Here is a 19,429-nt window from a genome sequence, read left to right as displayed (position 1 = left end):
GTTAGCTTGTAACTGCACCACTCACAAAATTTTGGCAGGTCAGTAAAACTGCTGCTGATGGAACCACCTTTGCCTGTAGTGGTTTATCTACTGTACCTACTTTGTGGAAGACATAGCCTACAAAGTTGTTTAGATTACTTTTGCAAGAGTATGGCTACAGTCGCACAAAATTGTAAACAATAGAGTAAAACAAAACAATCAAGTAGTTACCAATATTAGAACATTAGGTGTCAGCACTCATAAATGCATTTATAGCAACTGTCCACAAGCATTCAACTAAAGATAAGGGACAGAAATGGATTATGAAAAGTCATGCATGGATTGTGAGTGTTCATCTTTGTGTTCATTCTCGTGGCCTGTCATATCGCTAATCAGTCAGAAATCGACTAGCAACAGTGTTGTAACGGGAATTCATGCCAGCAACAGAAAGGCTATTCATTAGATATCTTATTCATATTGGGAGAAAGTTTTGGCCATACTCTTCCACTGACGCTGTTCATATCATTTGGAGATTCCAAGAAACAAGTCTACATTGCAGCATTCAGTGCTCTGCTCATCCCCACACGTCTTCTGAACTACAAATCACGGTGCCTAACTAGAAAGCTTTGCTCCTCTAGGTTTTAATAATTACATAATGGAAAACAAAATCGAGGCCGCTTCCAAGAAAGAGCCTAACCACATAATTACGAGTACTTACAATAAATCTCTGTGTACTCTACCAGTCTAATAAAGCTTTTCACTCATAAATTGCAAAACATTTTACAAAGGAGCTAGCAATTCCACACTATCAAGTACAGCAATGCAATGTGACAACGGTGTGTTTGCATGTGCCCCTCTCTGACCATCGACATCCCATACATGAACAGAAGTTTTAAAGAAAAAACATCTAGTTCTCTACCAGCTCCTAATGCAGCCTAATACTGGACTCAATGTTTGAACTTTTTCAAATGTGACAATCTTTTTGACAGCTGCTGTGTAATGACTGCATGTGTAATAGTCGTCTTCTCTGCACACCTTGTTTCTGTAGGATGGACCCTGTAGAAAAGCAGCAGAGACCACAGCTGTGGCATCTTCAAAATGGGATGCACGCAGAGAACTCTCCATCCGTGTCCTGTATTAAGTCAGAGATAACAGCAGGAATACCCAAAACTTGAGGTGAATTTTTCAAAACCATTTTTGTTAGATTCTTTTAATTCTCTTCCCATTTTAGAGAAATACTTCAGCAGGATCACAGAAAGAAACATGGAGTGCATTAGAATATCACTCCTTAAATGGAGCTGTTAAAAGCAATAGCCTGTGGCTTAAAACCCACAGGTGTGAGAGCTGCTCCTTCTTCGTTCTTTCATGTGACACCAAATTTTACCCATTAAAAACCACCACCTTTCGTTTTTATGGTAAACTAAATGTGTGGCCAGCCAGCAGCTCAAACTCCTCTTTCTGTTCCCTAAGCCAAGGCAGGACTGGAGGCCTGCTTACCTCAGGGGTCTGCAGCCCCATTTGCTTTCTCTGTTCTCTTTCCCTCTGGTTCCTTTTCCTCCTCACACTCCTGCTCCTCTTCCTCTCCGTGTGAACACGGCTTCCCTCACTATCGCTAATCCCCTTCCCTCCCTGCTTCCCGTGGCCGTTTCCTCGCCGCCGCTGAGGAAGAGCAGCGCCCGGGCCGCTGCCGCCCTCGCCTCAGGCTCCTCGGTGCGCGGAGAGAGCGCGGGGGGAGGGGCAGAGGGGCGCCAACGGTTCTAACGGTTCCAACGGCTCCGGCCCAACGGCCGCCGCGCGTGCAGGCGCGCGTCGCGCCCCACCTCCGCCGCGGGGCGGCGCCGCGACGGCGACGCCGCGTGGGGCCGCCCCGAGGCCGCCCTGGGCCCGCGCACACCCCGCCCGAGGGGGCCCCGCCGCGGGGGCGGGCTAGGCCCGGCGGGGCGGGTCCGGCAGGCTGGTGGCAGCCCTCGCTCGGCGGCGGGCGCGCGGAGGGGACAGCGCCAGCAGCCATGGCCGATAAAGAAGCGGGGATCGCGCCCAGGGCCCGCCGGGGGCCGAACGGCCACGACGGTAAGGGGGCAGCGGGCGGCCCGCGCGGCGGCAGGGCGCGGAGCGGGGCGGCCCTTCCCGCGGGGCAGCCGCCCGTGAGGCGGGCAGGGCGCCGGGCCGCGGGGGTGGCTGGGCTGCGGGGGTGGCCGGCAGCCCCTCGGCCCCGCACACCGGCCGTCGGGGCGCGGCGGCAGGCGGCTTTCCGCCCCCCCTTCCTTTGTTTTGTCGCTGGGCGAAGTTTGCGGGCCCTTCCCCGAAGTTAACCCGCAGAAAGGGCGAGCGGCGGTTCCGCCTCGCCTTCCGAGCGGCCGCGTCCTGCCCCGCGGCGAGCCCGGCGCCGGAGAGCGGGGCCGAGTCAGACAGGTGGTTGGAAACCCGCGACTTTCTCGTACTGCCTGATAGCGCCGCAGTTTCCTGTTTCAAACCTACCAGGAAAAGGAAGCGTGACGGCAGCCCCGTAAGTTTTCCATGGTTGTGTAACTTTGGGATTTTTCTCTGTGTTTGGTTTGTTCTCCCCTGTGCAGTGACTTGGATGGATCGCTGTGATGCAGAGCCAAACAAACAATTAAGAGCCAACAGAAGTAACCCCGGAGGAGCAGTGTCTGTAAACAAGAACAGAAAGAGTTTGAGGACTGATTGTTTACACCATTAGCGCCCTTGACTTGAGCACAATGTTACATAGGTGTGACTGGAGGAAAAGATTATATTACTGTATTTTCTCAAGGTGGGCAGTGAGGCCGTAGTTAGCTTTTACTTCTTGGATACAGCTTTTACTTCTTGGATATGTAGCAGTCCTTACACTAGGCAGAAGTTAGTCTAGTGTTCGTTGGCTTTTTGGTTAATAGCTGTGAAAGTGTCAGTCGAGAAGATTTGCAGAAGTGCGCTAAAATAATGTAACTAACAGTTTCAGCTTCAGTCATCACTTGAAGCTGCAGCTTTTTTGTTAAACATGTGATGTTCAGAAACATTACGGAAAAGCAGTGACTTATTTTGCATTTTGTCAGTTGCAACTGGAGAAGGAAATGTGTACGTAAGATTGCTTTATCTACAAAGGTTAATCTGAGTTGTATAAATATCAGTAGATCTGTTTGGGCCCCATTCCTAATGGCACATGCTTAGTTCCGGTATCCTTGGAAAGGATCTACATTTCATTCTATAAGTATGTTAGTTATTAATATCCAGCAGCGGTCACTGATCCTAACCTTCTTGTCTGTGACTCTGCAAGCTTTTCAATTTACATGCTACTCATCTTGCTTTTTCTGTAGTTATTGTGTGATTTGTGTTGTTTTGGCAGCTAAAGCTGCTTGGCAATTATTTTCATCATAATGAAGCATCTACACCCTAAACGGGCATTAGACATAATAATTTGATTAATCAGACATAATAACTTTGGACATCTCCTGCGCGAAATGTTTTGAGATACTCTGAAGAAACCTTGAGTTCTCATCAAAAGTAGCGTTCTGCACTAGTTAGCAAACAGTTGAATAACTGTCATATAATTGCATCATTTTCTAACTGTCCTGGATTGGAGTTAGTAGCATGAAAGTGGAAACTTCTCCTTGCTACTGTCAGCCTTGCGTGCAGTCCAGTCTGATCTCCCATACGTGTTTTGTTTTAGATCTGGTGGGTTGTGCATGGTGGTGGAGGAAGGGTCTTTCCCACTGCAGTACTTAGGAGAAGCACATTTTTGCTGTTGACAGTGAAGTATTTGTTCAGATTGTTTAATCTAGCCTAGAAAAAACAAATTGTGAGTGAAGAGTATGCCACACCTAAAGCGGTAATAAGATAACCTGCAGTTTTATCTCAGCCCCCAGCACTAGGTGTTTATTATAAATTGTTAGTGTTGTTGAACGAGCCAAGTGATAATTTCTTGCTAAAGTAACAGCAGCTGTTCCAGTCAGCCTTAAAGATGTCCAAAGCTAATTCAATTAGAGTGTTTTTAATGTTCTCTCTCCTTGTGGTTTATTTCTTAAAGACAGAACTTATTGCAGACTCTCCACAAATGAAATTTCTCTGATTAAGTTCCCGGTGTCAGTTGTGAATGTGTTAATAATAAAGAGCAAGAACATTGCTAGAGAGTGAGAAAAGTGGGGAGTGGATGAATTTAAGCTTTGGAGTATAGGGCAGTGTTTAGCACTTTAGAAAATCAAGCTAGAGATAACTGAAGTTGAGAAGCCAGAGTTACTACGAGTTAAAAAATGGACTTTCTGCTGTTGGTGCCGCATCACCATCTGCAGCATGGAGATGTTGCTACCACAGCTTACTTTACAGAGGGGTTGCAAGGCGTAATTATGTTAATAGCTGCTTTGAAAACTTAGCTGTCCCTGACAGCTAAACAGCTAAGGAGTTATTAAGCATTTGTATTTATTCTAATAAAGTATTGGAATACTGATACTATTTATATTCAAGTAATTTTGATTTCTTTTTAGGATGTGGGTTTTTTCTTTTATTACTCATCTTCCTTTGTTGGTGTGGCTACTTCAAATGCACATTTTCAAATTCAGAATCAGTTTTTGGTTTTGTTTTTTAATTTAAAATCTCTCACTGTGTTATGGAAAAAATTTGATTTCATTCCACATATGCTGCCTTTAGCATACTATTCTGACAGCCAGTTATTATGCATACATCTGCTCAGTCAATCCTAAACCCAATGTTGCTTCTAAGAGAAAAGATGAAAGCTGTGAATTGCTTGAGACTAGAAACAATTCTTGCCAGTTTTCAGAGGCCTAGGTCATAGCTGAATGACATCATATTTTGCAGTTCCCTGAATTCTTTTTAAAATAAACTCAAAGCCTTAAAGCCTCTTAAGGAAAACTAAACATTGTATGTAAATCTAAAACAAATTACCATTTCTGGAACTTTGAATGTCAACATGGTAGTGCTGGGTAAATCTGTACCCTTATTTTGTAACTGAGTTGACTTAAACTAGATGAGTTCTAGGGAGTGGAGTGTTTTTCCATTCTTTGTATTCTAGTAGTTAGACATTTTTTTTGAGCACTGGATCTCCAGATCTGAAGGGATCCTTTTTGCCTGTTAATGTCAAGTGGTCCAAAGTCGTGTTGTACTGCCATCCCTATTGTGCGTACGGCAGTCATGATGCCGCAGAGGATGACTGAGTTTTTGGAGCAGTTAAGCATAGGAGATCCATCTTGTAATGAAACAAACTTTGTTTGCTAAAAAGGAAGGAAATAAACTAGGAAATACTGGTGAAATTTTCTTTTAAAAATACATAAATTTCAAAATATTACAGGAGACATGACAACTTAAGCAGCAATGCTGAAGAAGTGATTGTAGTACTGTGCAGAAAGCTTGAAGTTGCTCAAGAATTTTTGCATTTTTGAGTTTTTGATTTGGTTACCCTGATTTGCTTACCAGCAGCCTGCTCTAAGGTCAAGCTGTGTGCGGTGTGTATGGGTTTTGTTTTTGTCTTTTTAACCTACGAGAAAATTCTAGTGGGACGGTTGGAGAAGGTGGAGCTGAGCTCGTTCTGAGGTACATGGAGCTTTGAGCATCTTTTCAGGACTGAGATAAATAGTTAGAATGGAGCTGACTCTCATTAAAGGATGTTATTTCTTAGTATATATGTTTTCTATGATAAATAACAGTTCTATGATTAATAGTAACTGCTGTAATGCAATCATTGATTTGTTTTTTGCTTTCATTATTACATTTCTGAGACCCTGTCTCTGAAAGTTGCGGTGCCTCTAAAATCGGGAACAGCTTCAACAGCAATAGGAATGGTGAAAATGCAGTGCAATCTGCATATTTGTAACATCATCTGTGTTTTTGATGGTGTCTTTCTGAAGCCATTGTCTTATGTCTTTTCTCATTGTTTTTTTCAGCAGCTGCATACATTACAGTATATTAATATTTAAATATATGTCAGCAATTATTGCTAATGATCATGCATCTGTTGTATGAATGAGGTTTTGCTTTTTTTTTGTTTTTTTTTTTTTTTTGCTTGAGAGGAGTAAATTGCATTTCCTCTTTTTGAGTTTGATTATCAAAAATGTCACACAGAGTCTGACTGAGGGAGAAGCAAAGCACAGCTCTCTGGAGTCTCCAGTACAAAAGCAGTTCTCCTTATTTTTATTCTAGCTCTCTTGTGCTAATTATGAATACTACAGAAACAGGCAAGAAATTAAAGGCGGGCCTTTTTGTTCATGCTTTGCCTCTGGATCATAAAATATGCCGCAAGTCTGTTTTTTGGGGGTTTAATGAAAGGAATATCTCTTAGAGCTGTTCTTTGACATGATCTGTCAAAACCAAAGATACTACGGTTTTCCTCTACTAAAAGGTGCACAATGTGAGGGGTGAAAGAGAGCTGAGAGGAGGTCTACAGTAGCCAGCACTTAAGTGCTGTGTAAACACTAAGTGGACAGGGATGTGTATAATCCACAAGAGGTGCAGTGGAGGCTGTGTATTATACCTGCACTGTCTTTGCATTTGTTTGCGAGTCTCGCTGCTGTGCTGTTGAACTAGCTGTTATTTAGGGTCCAGTATTGATGAACCTGACCAAGAGGTCTGACAAGAATGGCCAGTTGTCATAGAAGTTACTGAAATGCCATAAAAGAGGTGTTCAAAATTTGCAGTAATAAAAAAGCTCATTTCATATAGTTCAAGCATGTTTTTTGTATTCCGTATGTGTTTTTATGAGAGAGCATCTCTAACATTTCTTGTACTGTGAGTTATACTGTTTAATGGGAGAGTTATTGTTGCTAAATAAAGTGTGCGTTTATTTGAAATTTTGACAATTTATGTTATTTGAGTTTTAACTTCCACCTTCATGTTCATCAGGGAATTGAATGTGTAAATAATATATATTTTTAATGCTATAGCTCTACTAAGAGCAGAGAAATTGGCAGTATTGAAGCCTTGACATTAAATTGTAGAGTAGATCTTAAACTCCTTTAGTTTTACAAAAGTTAGTGAAAGAGAAGGAGGCTTTTCTTCCTTATCTGTGTGGATTGTGAATACTTTCTATGATATTCGGTGAACTAATATCTTCTTGCAAAACAAAAAGAATGTGTTCCCTTCAGTAGTGAGTTTGTAGGTGTTGCTTAATGCTGGCAGTTGCTTAGTACTGAAATGTATAGGTTCTGTATTACATTTCCTTGACTTTCACAGAAGACCTGGCTATTTGGTGTTTCCATTATATAGCAATAACTATATGGGGCAATATGCTGAGTTAACTTTCCACAGAGACACTTTAAAATGCTATGATATGACACATCCTTGAGGGTTATTACAGTGAAGGATACAAATTACGGAAAAGATGGCCAACTGCCTTCGGAAGTCTTGAGTAACTTTATGAAGTTCAAGATACTGTGCGAGTCAAAACTTACTATTCCCCTCTATCTCCATATTCAGCCTTACTTGAAAGGCTGGGCCCTCTGAGGCTCACCCTGTGTGGAAAGAGGACTGGAAGTTCGAATATTCGTTCCTAGTCCTTTTGCTGACTTTTATTACTTTAGTCAAACATTCTGGATGGAAATTTGCAAAGTATATACTATTACTTGCTTTCAAGGTTTGCAATATCTAGTGACTCACCTCTTGCCTCCCTCTTTATCCAAGGTATATATGCTCTTGCTGAATTTAGTTGTGGGTGCCCAGCCCCCCAGAATGCTCCCTCATGTTTCTGGAGCTGTTAAAATCACTGGATATTTTTCAAAATTGAGATTTTGCTCTATTATAAAAGAGGATCTACTTACAATGATTGTTAGGGTGGAGACTCGGAGACTTGTTTTGGCCTATATTGTTGTGCAAATAGTAAATGAATTATAAATGTCTAGTGAATGTGGAGCACAGTCCATTATGTAGTTCCAGGTAAAGCTGAACTGAAACTTGTAGAATCTTTAATGCAATTTCTATTTTAAAGAAGTTACTGAACACAGTTCACTGGATAATAAGGCTCCTGTCCTTTAAGTATTTGTGATGTCGATCAAGTTAAGATAATGACTGTATTTGCAGTTCAGCAAAATCAGGAAGTGGGATCATAATGAGACATTCTTTCATCTAAATGTGAAAATTGTGTTTTCCTAAGCTTTGCATTTGAGCCTTTTTTTTTGGGGGGGGGGGGGGGAATGAAGTGAGGAAAGATGGGTTTCGATATCACTGTTCTAATCTCCCTAGTAGGAATGTGATAATTGTGAGTGCTGTTTCAGCCTGGGATCTCCATGCTTGACAATGGGCTCTTGGCAGCTTGCTGGGAGTCTTAGCTGGCAGGATAAGAAACTTCCTTTTGCTTTATGAATGCTCGATGGCATGTCCATATTTTCTCATGGTACTCTGCTTTTTTTAGCTCTGTAGTATTTGAAACCACTAGCTCTTGGGTTTTGTTGCTTCTAGAAATATCTTCAGTTGGTATAGGTAAGAAATATCATTTAATGACAGAAAACTATCGTTTGCTACTAAGCATTCCAAGAAATTATTATTATAGAGTTCTTATTATAGAGGCCTTATTTTTGTGGCCAGCTAATCTTGTGCTGCATCTTACCTTACTTCCTAGATAAAGCAGAATTGGGAATGGTGATTTTTCTCAGATGTGTTTCTGTGACAGTTGGAACAGAAATGAAATTTTGTGTGCTATCACTAGAGTTTGATAAGCCATAGAGTATTTCCATCTTGCCAATTATTTAGTGAATGTTGCTCTGACTTCTTTATACAGTGTGTTTAGAAAGAACAGGATTTCTACTATTGCTTATTGATCATTTTGCTAGGGAAAATTGGGGAAAAGATGGTATTTGAGAGTCTTAAACCTGTTAGCTACAGGTGTGGCTATAAAAGAACATACTTCAGTTCTGTGTGAATATTATTTGGACCACATTCTACCTTCAGCAACTTCTAGAGACTTCAGTGAAAATGAAAGCAGAATTTGGCTTGTAATTTGACTTCTGACCTAATCTAGTGAGTTTGGCCAGAGTAGTAGCCCTAACACTGACTTATTTCAAGGGATATTCAGCTTAAATATACCGATGTAGTTGCCTTTTCTAACAGGCATGCTTGGTTTTAAAATCTTAATTTCTGCTTTTCTCTTCCAGATAACTCTGATACTGGTCTTGGTTTGTGTGGATGGATCCTCGTGATTGTTTCACTTTTTTTCACTGTTATTACGTTTCCTGTATCAATCTGGATGTGCATAAAGGTAATTGCTTGCTGGCAAGGTGCATTAAAACTTTAAACAGGGCAGGATGCTTCTTAGTTGTTATTACTGTTCACTATCTTATTTATTTTTTTAAACACAAGTGAATCTAACTCTGTTCTTTCTTGGACTGTAGCAAACAGTATATAGCAATCCCCAACATTTTAGTCATAATGATGTTTACACTGGCATCTTTACTGCTACACAATTTTTATTAGTATGTAAAATAGTTTGGAAGATGAGAATAACTGCAAGAACTAGTTATTAATCTTGGAGGAATGAATCTTGGGAGGGGGGAAACATAAGGTATATAATATAAGTGTGTGTGTGTGTGTGTGTGTGTGTGTGTGTGTGTGTGTGTGAGATTCTTAGAAGAATATGTCATCTGTAATTGCCTTGAGCTTGATATTTTCCAGTTTCCAGAATGGAGGAAATAACTCCTGCTTTGTTTCAGCTAATATAATCCATCAGAATTAGAGCTGGAAAATCTCTACTGGATCACATTCACTGCAGTCTGTCATCTTGTTGCCAGGACATTCCTGATGGCTGTTTTTAGTGTTCAGTCCTGCCAAGAGCTGCTTCTGCTCTTGATAGATGGTGCCTCAGTCTGAAGAATATTCCTTTGGGAAAATTCTCATTACTGTTCCTTTTGTTGTTTGCTTTTCACAATAGAGTTTAAGCTAAAATTCTCAAAAGCATTCAATGTAGAAATGAAATGTAATGCATGTTACATATGAGACTTGAGACTTTTTAGACTATTATATAGGTAGTTTGGAATCTATAATATGGCTTCTGGGCTTATGAACACCCCTGCACGATATCTGACTTTTATTACAGATTATAAAGGAATATGAGCGAGCCATCATCTTCAGACTTGGACGCATCTTAAAAGGAGGAGCAAAGGGACCAGGTAGGTCCTGTACAGCATTCTTAATATTTGTTCTAATTAAGTGACTAGCTGTGTAAAGACATTGTATTTAGACTAGTGAATGGATTTCTTAAGAATTTTGTAAATCTCAGTAAGAAGATACTGTTACTTAAAAAACGGAGAAGATGATAAGCTAATTATCTGTGAGTCTTACCCAAATCAAAAGTGTAGAATGTGGAAGGAAAAATAATGACATCAAATGTGCCATTTTTAAAAAGAAGCTTAGTATTTCAGTTAAAGCCCAAGTGGTTTGAAAGTCTCACTGTTCTTCAAAAGAAATAGAAGCCATTGTTTGATAGTTTTGAAAACTTGCCTTTGTATATAGGAAATTCTGATGAGGTCCAAAAGAATGTTCCTGCTGCACAAAGTGACTGAAAGGGGCAGTAAATTCTTCCATCATTTTCCTTAAGATTTTGGAATGTTTTCACATTGCTGTAATGTTGAAGAAATACAGCGATACACCAGAAGAAAAAGAATTTGATAGTTCTGCCTGCCAGAATTAGGCCCCTCAAGTTACTATGTGGGAGCTGATTTTCAAAATTAACTGTAACAGAGTTGTTTTCTCCTCAAATATTATAGCTCCCTAAATAAATTAGATCTGAATAAAACACTTTCTCAGCAACACACTTTTAAAAATCTTATCCCTGTGTGAAAGCCATTAAGAAACATGCTGCTGAGCTTACGGCAGAGAGACCTATACAGCTACAGTGGTTGGATTTAAGCTTACCTCAGTAGCAAGTTTTGTTTATCTTAATGACCCATTGTCACACCCTGTTGGATGGATTTCATGTACAGGTTTGTTCTTTGTCCTGCCCTGCACCGACAGCTTCATCAAAGTGGATATGAGGACCATCTCTTTTGATATTCCACCCCAAGAGGTAAGTCTGCACTTGCCTTTGTATCTTCTATAGCGTGTGCAGAATTTTTTGTATGTTCTCCTTCCTTTCCCCCTCTCAGGATTGGGTAGCATGTAGTTTTCATGTAGACTTCTTGCTTTCTATTTGTATAAGACAAGATCCCTGAAAGAAAACAAATTATGCTGTCCTTTAAGGAACAAATAAGATAATTTCATACTGTCTAATAGTTGGAATGGGAGTGATTTGGAATCAAGACTGCTGGACTTCATGCTTGATTCTGTCATTGCTTCTGTGAAATCTGGAAAAGCAGCAGTGATCTTTTTTATGTCAATTTATCTAGATATATAAACTAGCTAAAATAATGGGATGAAATTATTACCAAATGCTATTAACAGAAACTCATATTAATGGCCCACTCACTGTCTTACAGTTTACATGGGTTTAGTGTACACGCTTCTGTGTCCTGCTATGCACAGGAACATTATGAAGGTGTACTCCATCTAACGTCCTCTGTCTTAGAGTTTGAAGGTCCTAAAGAAGTACAAAAAAGGATTACCAACATTTCTAGTCAGTTTTTCTTGGAAACTCATTTTTTAGCAGAATTTCAAACAGCCTTAAGCTAGTTTAATTCAATGATGCCGAGTCAACAGATAATAAAAGAATAAAAACCAAACAGCCTCTAAAAAATAAGTTCTTGAACAATTGTGTGTTGATGACTATAACCCTATCCCCCATGTATCTGGTGCAAAAAGACAAAGCTGCTTGATACAACCTGTCTGGCACATCTGTTTCCTGTCATATTTGCCAGTCAGTTTATGGCTCATCATTAGTTGCAGATTTAGACAAATGGTAACTGTCATAGTATAGTCTAAAGGGTAATTGGTAGAAACTTAATCACTGGCAGACATAATGTGATTGCAGCTGCTGGTGTACCATTAGTGAACCCATCAGTTCTACAGTTTTTCTTCTGACTTGATTAAATTATGCTTATGGGTTTAGGTTTGTTTGTTTTTCAATAGGTAAAATCAAAAATACATTTTTATTTGTACAACATGATTTCTACCTTACACTATTGTGAAAAGCCCATTAAAACTAATAGATTGGGGAAGCACAAAGCAAGTAAGTCTTGAAGGTCAAGTAGCTCACATCCCTCTGTCTTGCCAAATATCATCTTCGCAAAATCTTCTGACATGGGATTAGGACGCCTCTTCCCATGGTCATATGGCATATTTTGGGTTTTTTGTTGTTGTTGTTGTTGTTTTAAGTTAAGTTAAAAATATTAGTGATAGCTTCTCTCTAGTGTACCCTCTTTCTTCAGTCACTTTGCCTCTAAACCTTCACGAATATGTCTTCATCTTTGCAAGCGCATCTTCTGCCTAACATACAAGAGTTAACTCAGTAAATCCCTTGAATCTAGCCCTGACGTTGTTCACAAGTTGGATTTCCTGTGCAACTTGTCTAAGAAATCACCATATATTAAATTAATAGCATATAGTGACATTTAAATCAGAAGTACCTCGAAGAAGGACAATAAGCTTCTAGATCATAACAGAGATATTTCTAATTAAATGCATAAGTAAGGCTGCTACCCAGGCAGCTGAACTACACCAGACCTTTGGCTGGCAAAACCAATTTTGTAAGTAGCTAAGCTGTACTTCAGTGAAACCTTCCAGTCTTTTCTAGAATATCATGTGCGTGGTCTCTCTTTCTCTATACTTCAAGGAGAAGTGTTCTTGGTGCTATCAGTTTTTTTTTTTTTTCTAATCTTTTATTACAACTAAAGCTTGTTATTAGTTTAGTTGACTTTTTAAGTAATGCCATTTCATGCTTTTCCATATCTGAAGATGTACAGTATTAAGGCTCTTAACTTGAACAGTGGTATACTTCACACCTCTGGAAATATTTAAAAGTTATATAAGCAGTTGAGGCTCAAGGCAGCAAAAGGGCTTTTGTGAGGATGCTAGCTAGATTGCTATATGAGCAGTTATAGTTTTATGTTGTTTTTTATTGGCATGTAAAACAGTAGAAAAACACAAAACCTCTTCAGTCGGTCAGTGAGGAAAGAGTGCATCTCAGTAGCAAGTTGGACTTTCTTCTAATCCTAATCTTTCAAAGAAGTGTGATGAAAGTAAATCGGCAAGTTAAGATGTTGTCTTTATAAATGGATTCATGCAGCTGGGTGCTTCTTGCTCTATTTGGGTTGCTGTGTCGCACAGGATATAATTATCTGTGGATTGTAGTAAGCTTCTGACTGTAATATCCTGTAGTAATAAGAAAGGATTAAATGTTTTTATTCTGTACCTACAAGCACTGTTCTTCTGAAATTGGGAAAGTGCTTGCCAGACTTCAGTATTTCAGGGCATTAATTAGTCACAAGCTGGGAACTGAGCAGAAATCTCTGCAGGACAGCATTATATAGCAAGATTCCTTTTATAAAGTTTTTGCAGTTCTTAAAAGCAACTTGCACAGCCATTGCTGTGGTAGTCTCTGGCACTGATCATTCCCATGTTACAGAATAAATAGCAACTGAGAACTGCCTCCAGTGACGTTGGCATCTGCAGTATGGGAAAGTCCCATTTGTGGCATTTCTTGGAAAGTGCAGCTGAAATACACTTCCTTTTTCCTCACCTGCTTTTTAAATGGGTTGCGTGTTTTGCTCTTGTTTTATAAACTGACACACCCAGACAGACACATCCTTACGTCATCAGTAGTCTTGTGACTGAAGTTAAATGGAAGTGAGAATCTCAGGTGTCCTGTATTTGCAGTGGTATTCATATTATTAGCCTTCTTTCTCTGTAGAAAACATCAGATGAGCCTTTCTTCAATGTTTCTACTATGCATTTTTAGCTAGGGAGTGTGATTTAGCCCATTTTGAATGGAATGGTCCCATATCTCTGCATTTAAACAAAATAATTTTTGGAGCGTTAGTCCTTTCAGTTTTTATTAACGTTCTTGGAGCTTGGTCCTTAATTATGCATGCTTCTCAAATTCCTATACAGTTAGCTTGCCTCTTAGATATCTGTTATTGGAAGCCTCACTGAAATAGGCTATATTTTTTTGCTACTTGGTTATGATACAGTAACCTATTATTATGAAACTAGCAAAGTTTCCCAGACAGAAGACCATGTGTATTTTGGTGTGAAGTATTTCTGAATTTTTTTTTCTTTTGTCACTTGCATGAATGGCAAATCCTTCTGTGAAGTGAGTTATATATAACATATTATGGCAATGCTAATGGAATTTATTTTGCAATGAGAAGTGTTATAATCCTATATTTAGTCCTACTTTGACAGAGCTATACTGGAAGGACTGTACATATGTATATACACAAATGTATAATATGTATTCTTTTTCAAGACTTTTTCAGTTGCTTTACCCTGGTAAAATTAGGACTGTGTCCAGTAAGATAAGCATGTCACTGTCATTAGATTCAATAATTATTCTGCTCAATTATTATATGTTTTCCTCATTGCTTTTTAGATCTTGACCAAGGACTCTGTGACAGTTAATGTAGATGGAGTGGTTTATTACAGAGTCCAGAATGCCACCCTTGCTGTAGCAAACATAACAAACGCTGATTCCGCCACTCGCCTACTAGCACAGACTACTCTGAGGAACGTTCTGGGGACCAAAAACCTTTCTCAGATTCTCTCCGATCGTGAAGAAATTGCACACAGCATGCAGGTATCAGGAATCTTACCTTAGCAATGCACTGAATCATCAGTTAAGCGGCAATCCCATGGGTAACTTACAGGTCAGGACTTGGCTTATCGCTTAAAAGCTAAAACAAGTTGGGGTGTGGAGCTTTAGGAAAAAAAGCTATCAAGAGCTATTGAGATGATGTTCTATATAATCAACGTAAGTGAATAAAGCAAATATGTACCAATGAGACAAGTAAGTGGGAAGAGGGATGCAGGAGAGGAAGGCTTCCCTGGATCATTAAGTCAATACTCTGCTGTTGAAGGCAATGATGCCACAGAGTCCCTTTCTAACCAAGCTTTGTTTTAAAGTGTTAGTTTACAAGTCATGCTTTGATAATTATAAAAGCATAGTGCAAATACTAAAGCCTTTACGTAGAAAAATCCAAGAATTGTGAGGTAATTCACTTGTTTAGTCCTTCTTCAAATTTGGACATTTGTTTGCAGCTAGGCGAATGGTTTAACTTAACTGTCCTGCCTTAAATAGGCCACGCTTGATGAGGCAACAGATGACTGGGGCATTAAGGTGGAACGTGTGGAGATCAAGGATGTGAAATTACCTGTCCAGCTGCAGAGAGCAATGGCTGCAGAAGCAGAAGCTGCCCGGGAGGCAAGAGCTAAGGTAATAACTTCAACATGTGGGGGATGGGTGTTTTTTTTTTTTTTTTTTCTTTCCCTCCCCGCCCCCTTCATGAGTAATTTCCCGTGGTGGTATCAAGGATAAAGATTCTCAGCCAGATTGGGTTGTGGTCAATAGGAATGCAGGACAAGATTTTCATGGATTTGTGTCTGGGTACTTGCACTCTTTTATTTTGGATCACACAGTTAGGGTTTCCTTAAGAAATTTTGACTCCTGAATTTTTACCCTGTTCCAAGAGCAAATCATAAACAGAATAATTTTGAGATTATTAGCTGGAGCCTGCAGTGAATTAGGAGCTAAACTATTTCCAGCTTTTCTTCTGATTTGACCTGATTTTAGGTAAGTACCTTGTTTTCTGTTTCTGCATCTGAGAAGTAAAACAGTGCTAATACTTGGTTTCATCACCCTTCAGCTGACCAAGGGCCAGTTTAGTCATGATACTGTTTTTCTCTTCCAAGGTGGGATAGGGTGATGCTAAATACTCAAGAGTGAGGATAAAAATCCTCAGGAATAATTAGAGCTGTATTTTCTACGACTAGCAAGGTAGCTTTCTCACTTAAGGTGTTTTATGCCCTGGAATCTGTTTCCTCTGGTGGTTTGTTAATCCTATCTTGAAAGCTTATGTTGAACTCCACAGATGCAGCTATAGCTTCTGTCAAAATACTAGTTGTGCAAAAAAAACCCTAAAGATTCTGGTTTTTTGGTAGACTTAGCTGATAAATTAGGATTTCTGGTAGCTATTAATGATCTATTTTAACGTTTCTGTCTGCAGAAAAATGGAACTTGCATTGTAAATATTAAAAATTTGTTTTCGCAAAGGGAGGTTTATTATACCTCATTTAATGCCATGAAAATTGCATTTGATTTTATGATGTACATAATCACATACAAACATGTGTGTGATTTTTTTTTTTATATATATGTATATATACATATATATGAGACTGATTTTTATGTCTTCCACTTAATTATGAGTTTCACTAACTTTAACATTTTAGGTTTTAATCATAAATTTGTTCTATATTTTCATAGAAAAACAATATAAGTACTAAACTGAATTTCATTAGACTGAGGGAATACCGATTATGAACTTGGTGGTGCACCTAGGAAAAGGTCTTTAAGCCTATGTTAATGCTCCAAATACAAACTTCTGTGTCTTTTTTGAAGCTTAATTATTTTATGATTTTGTTTTTATAATTTATCATGCTGGTTAAAAGAATACTAAGCCCTTGCAATAGAACTCTGTAGGGGAATGTGGCACTTGCCTTACCGATACCAGTACAATACTACCTGTTAAAATAGGCTTACTTCATAGATACCCATGAAACTATTTGTGTTGTCCTAACATGGAAAGGCCCTACATATGAAAGAAATTAATGACCGCAAATCTGTCCCTGCTCTAATGAGCTCATAACTTAAGAGTAAGGGAATAAAAAGGGATTTCCCAGTAAGAAATACACCATTCACTTGTGTTTTAAGCTCTTCCTAGAGACAAAAAAAAAAAAAAAGTAGCATAGCTTTGAGTAAAAAGTATTTGCAGGTATATATGGGGACTACCCTCTGTTTGCGAGAGGCAGTGTTGGAGCAATCACAAAAGCAGTTTTTTGAAAATAGAGTGAATGAGTCTTGAAAATGCAGTAAGTGAATTATGATGCCAGCTTTTGTAAACTGGCATCCTGATACTGACTGTGAGGAAAAATATGTATACAGGGCCTTGAAAGTAAATAGAAGTAGCTTATATCTGAGTGAGAGAAAAGGCAGAACCAGTGATAGGATACAGTAAAGGGAAGTCACTTGATCAAAATAATGAGTGATATTTTTGGTTTATGACTTAAGACTGAAGGCATCAGAGAAATAGTTTACCATTGTGCCAGATATCTTCTATTTCATTCATTTTGTTTCACAGGTAATTGCAGCTGAGGGTGAAATGAATGCTTCCAGGGCCCTGAAAGAGGCATCCATGGTTATTACAGAGTCGCCTGCTGCTCTTCAGCTTCGTTATTTGCAGACCTTGACCACCATTGCTGCAGAAAAGAACTCCACCATCGTCTTTCCATTGCCCATAGATATGCTGCAGGGCATTATAGGTGTAAATCGCTAGCTACGTTGGAAAGAAGTTTGTTCCCCCCTGCGGCAGAGAATGTCTGCGAAACTGAATTGTCTGTGCATTAACGCTTAAGGCATTGTTAGCGTAAATGGATTTTCTGAGATACCTTTTTTGTTCTATTGAGTGTACGATGAGGAAACTTGTATCTAATGTTTGTTAATATGGACAAGCAAAATATTTAAAATTCAAAATCTATTGGAATTAATACAAGCAGATTGTGATCGTAATGTGTTCATGCTGTCCTGGATGACAAACCTATAATCTGTAACCTCCTATTCTCAAATACTATATACAACCACTTGGGTGGAGGATGAGGAGATGATCCAACATTTGGGAAGAGGTTACTTTCAAAAGCCATGCATACTTCGAGAGAAGTATTTCTTTTAATAAAAGGACCTGTGGCCCTCTAAGGGAAGGGGAACAGCCCCAAATATGTTCTCTTTGATTGCAGCTATATGAGATGGAGTCTTCTGATCCTTGTCATACGGATTGGTCCTTTTAGCTCACATTACAAAAAATAACAAAAGTTGATGGAGGAGTGGGTACTAGCTACTTCTGAAAATCGGGCTCACAGCTTCCTAAAATGGTTTCCCATTTACAAGAAATAGTTGTTAGCCAAAGTTACCGAAATGTAACTTTTCACCTCTGTTCTGAAGCACAGGGATGGCATGGGCACGCTGTAGTTATGGATACAATATGCTTGTAGTCACTGATGTGCTATCCTGTTGTCATGGTGGTTTGTCCATATAGATTTGTGCCTCTTTAAAGCACTGAAAAATCTCTGGGTATGCCTTTACTTGTACATCTGTTCTTCTAAAAACATTTTTCTAAAAAAGAGAAAAAGGGACCAGAGTAATGACTCTTGTAAATAGGTTTCCTTTCTTAATTTTACTCATGCTGGAAAGACTACAGTTGAAGTTCTCTATCAGAGTCTAAAAACTGGCAAATAAGAAATACCTGAAATTAGTTGGAGGGGTGGTTAACAGAAGATGTGGTACTGTTTATTATCTATTCGAACAGACTGGTAATTATTTACCTGTTGATGCTGCTGCTCAGCAGACCTGCATTATTGGTTGTGATGCTAGGGATTTATACTTCGGTTTTACCAAAGACAGATAATTTTTCACTTTCCGTAGTCTTAATGTGCATATTTGTTAAACTGTTGTCATACTTTGCATCTGTTTAACAGACAAAATTACAGATTAAAGTGAGATAAGAATCAGAGTCCACATTGAGGGAAGGCTACCAGCATTGAGTGGGAGATGAGAATGAAAACAAAAAAACAAGATAGGTGATTAAGTGTCCTTCTTTTCACACTGGCCACCATAAAGTTTGTATCTTGTTTTTAATCACCTTTCTGCCCTGATCAGTTCTGTATTTACAGCTGTTATTTTTGGTAACCACAAGGTCTGTTTAAATGTATCTTGATTAAAAGCAGCAAACTGACCCCAGATTTAGAAAAGAGATGCCTGAACACTGTAAGAGCTTGAGCTGATTGTTGCTGCTTCTTGTTTGCCTGTGTGCTGTGAATTGATTTTATTTTCTTCTGCATCATAAAAGCAATACACTAATCTGCATGTGTGTGTCAGTATTTTAGTTAATATAAGCTCAGATTTTTTTTTTAAAGGGGAAGAAATACAGCTAACCAAGATGTAATAACTAGCGTTTCTGTATTCACTCACTTGCAATGGGAAACAAAGTAACAGCTTGACGTTAATCCGCTGGGAAGAGACTCTAACTCCCACTGCTGCTGTTGTAGCATAGCCACCCCTGTGAGTTCTTGTTGACAAGTGGTACACTTTTTGTTCTCATCTTGAATTAAAAAAAAAAAACATGCTCTTTACTATTGACTGACTTGCTGAAGAACTAGAACAGTATTAATTTATCAGGGGTCTCAAATGCTTCTGAGAATTTTGAGGTTGGAAAAAAGCAAAAACAGAACCTAAAAACCAGAAGTATCCTTTCTGTGAACATTTGCTAGAAAGTACATTTTCAAGAAATAGCACAAAGAAGGTACAGGTTTTTTTAAG

General features: G+C 39.1%; 1 protein-coding gene across 2 annotated transcripts; it reads left to right on the top strand.

The window, feature by feature from the left end:
* Positions 1 to 1,821: 1,821 nt before the first annotated feature.
* Positions 1,822 to 18,970, top strand: STOM (stomatin). 2 transcript variants are annotated; one of them, XM_064523903.1, is made up of 7 exons: positions 1,822 to 2,049; positions 9,069 to 9,172; positions 10,007 to 10,079; positions 10,893 to 10,975; positions 14,435 to 14,638; positions 15,140 to 15,274; positions 17,199 to 18,970. In XM_064523903.1, exons 1-7 carry the CDS (start codon positions 1,989 to 1,991, stop codon positions 17,391 to 17,393), a joined length of 855 nt encoding a protein of 284 aa, XP_064379973.1. In that variant the 5' UTR covers positions 1,822 to 1,988; the 3' UTR covers positions 17,394 to 18,970. The 2 variants fall into 2 exon arrangements, with proteins under 2 accessions (XP_064379973.1, XP_064379974.1); XM_064523904.1 differs by lacking the exon at positions 1,822 to 2,049 and adding an exon at positions 2,366 to 2,485.
* Positions 18,971 to 19,429: the final 459 nt, after the last annotated feature.

Source organism: Dromaius novaehollandiae, chromosome 20, assembly GCF_036370855.1.
Source record: "Dromaius novaehollandiae isolate bDroNov1 chromosome 20, bDroNov1.hap1, whole genome shotgun sequence".
Lineage (NCBI taxonomy): Eukaryota > Metazoa > Chordata > Aves > Casuariiformes > Dromaiidae > Dromaius > Dromaius novaehollandiae.
This window is presented reverse-complemented; position numbering and strand designations above follow the sequence as displayed.

What these genes read in the sequence shown, in the direction of transcription:
- STOM (XM_064523903.1), top strand. Translation starts at nt 1,989, where the DNA reads ATGGCCGATAAAGAAGCGGGGATCGCGCCCAGGGCCCGCCGGGGGCCG. An exon ending in GGGGCCGAACGGCCACGACG is followed by an intron (nt 2,050 to 9,068) that starts GTAAGGGGGCAG and finishes TTTCTCTTCCAG; the next exon opens with ATAACTCTGATACTGGTCTT. An exon ending in AAATTGCACACAGCATGCAG is followed by an intron (nt 14,639 to 15,139) that starts GTATCAGGAATC and finishes TGCCTTAAATAG; the next exon opens with GCCACGCTTGATGAGGCAAC.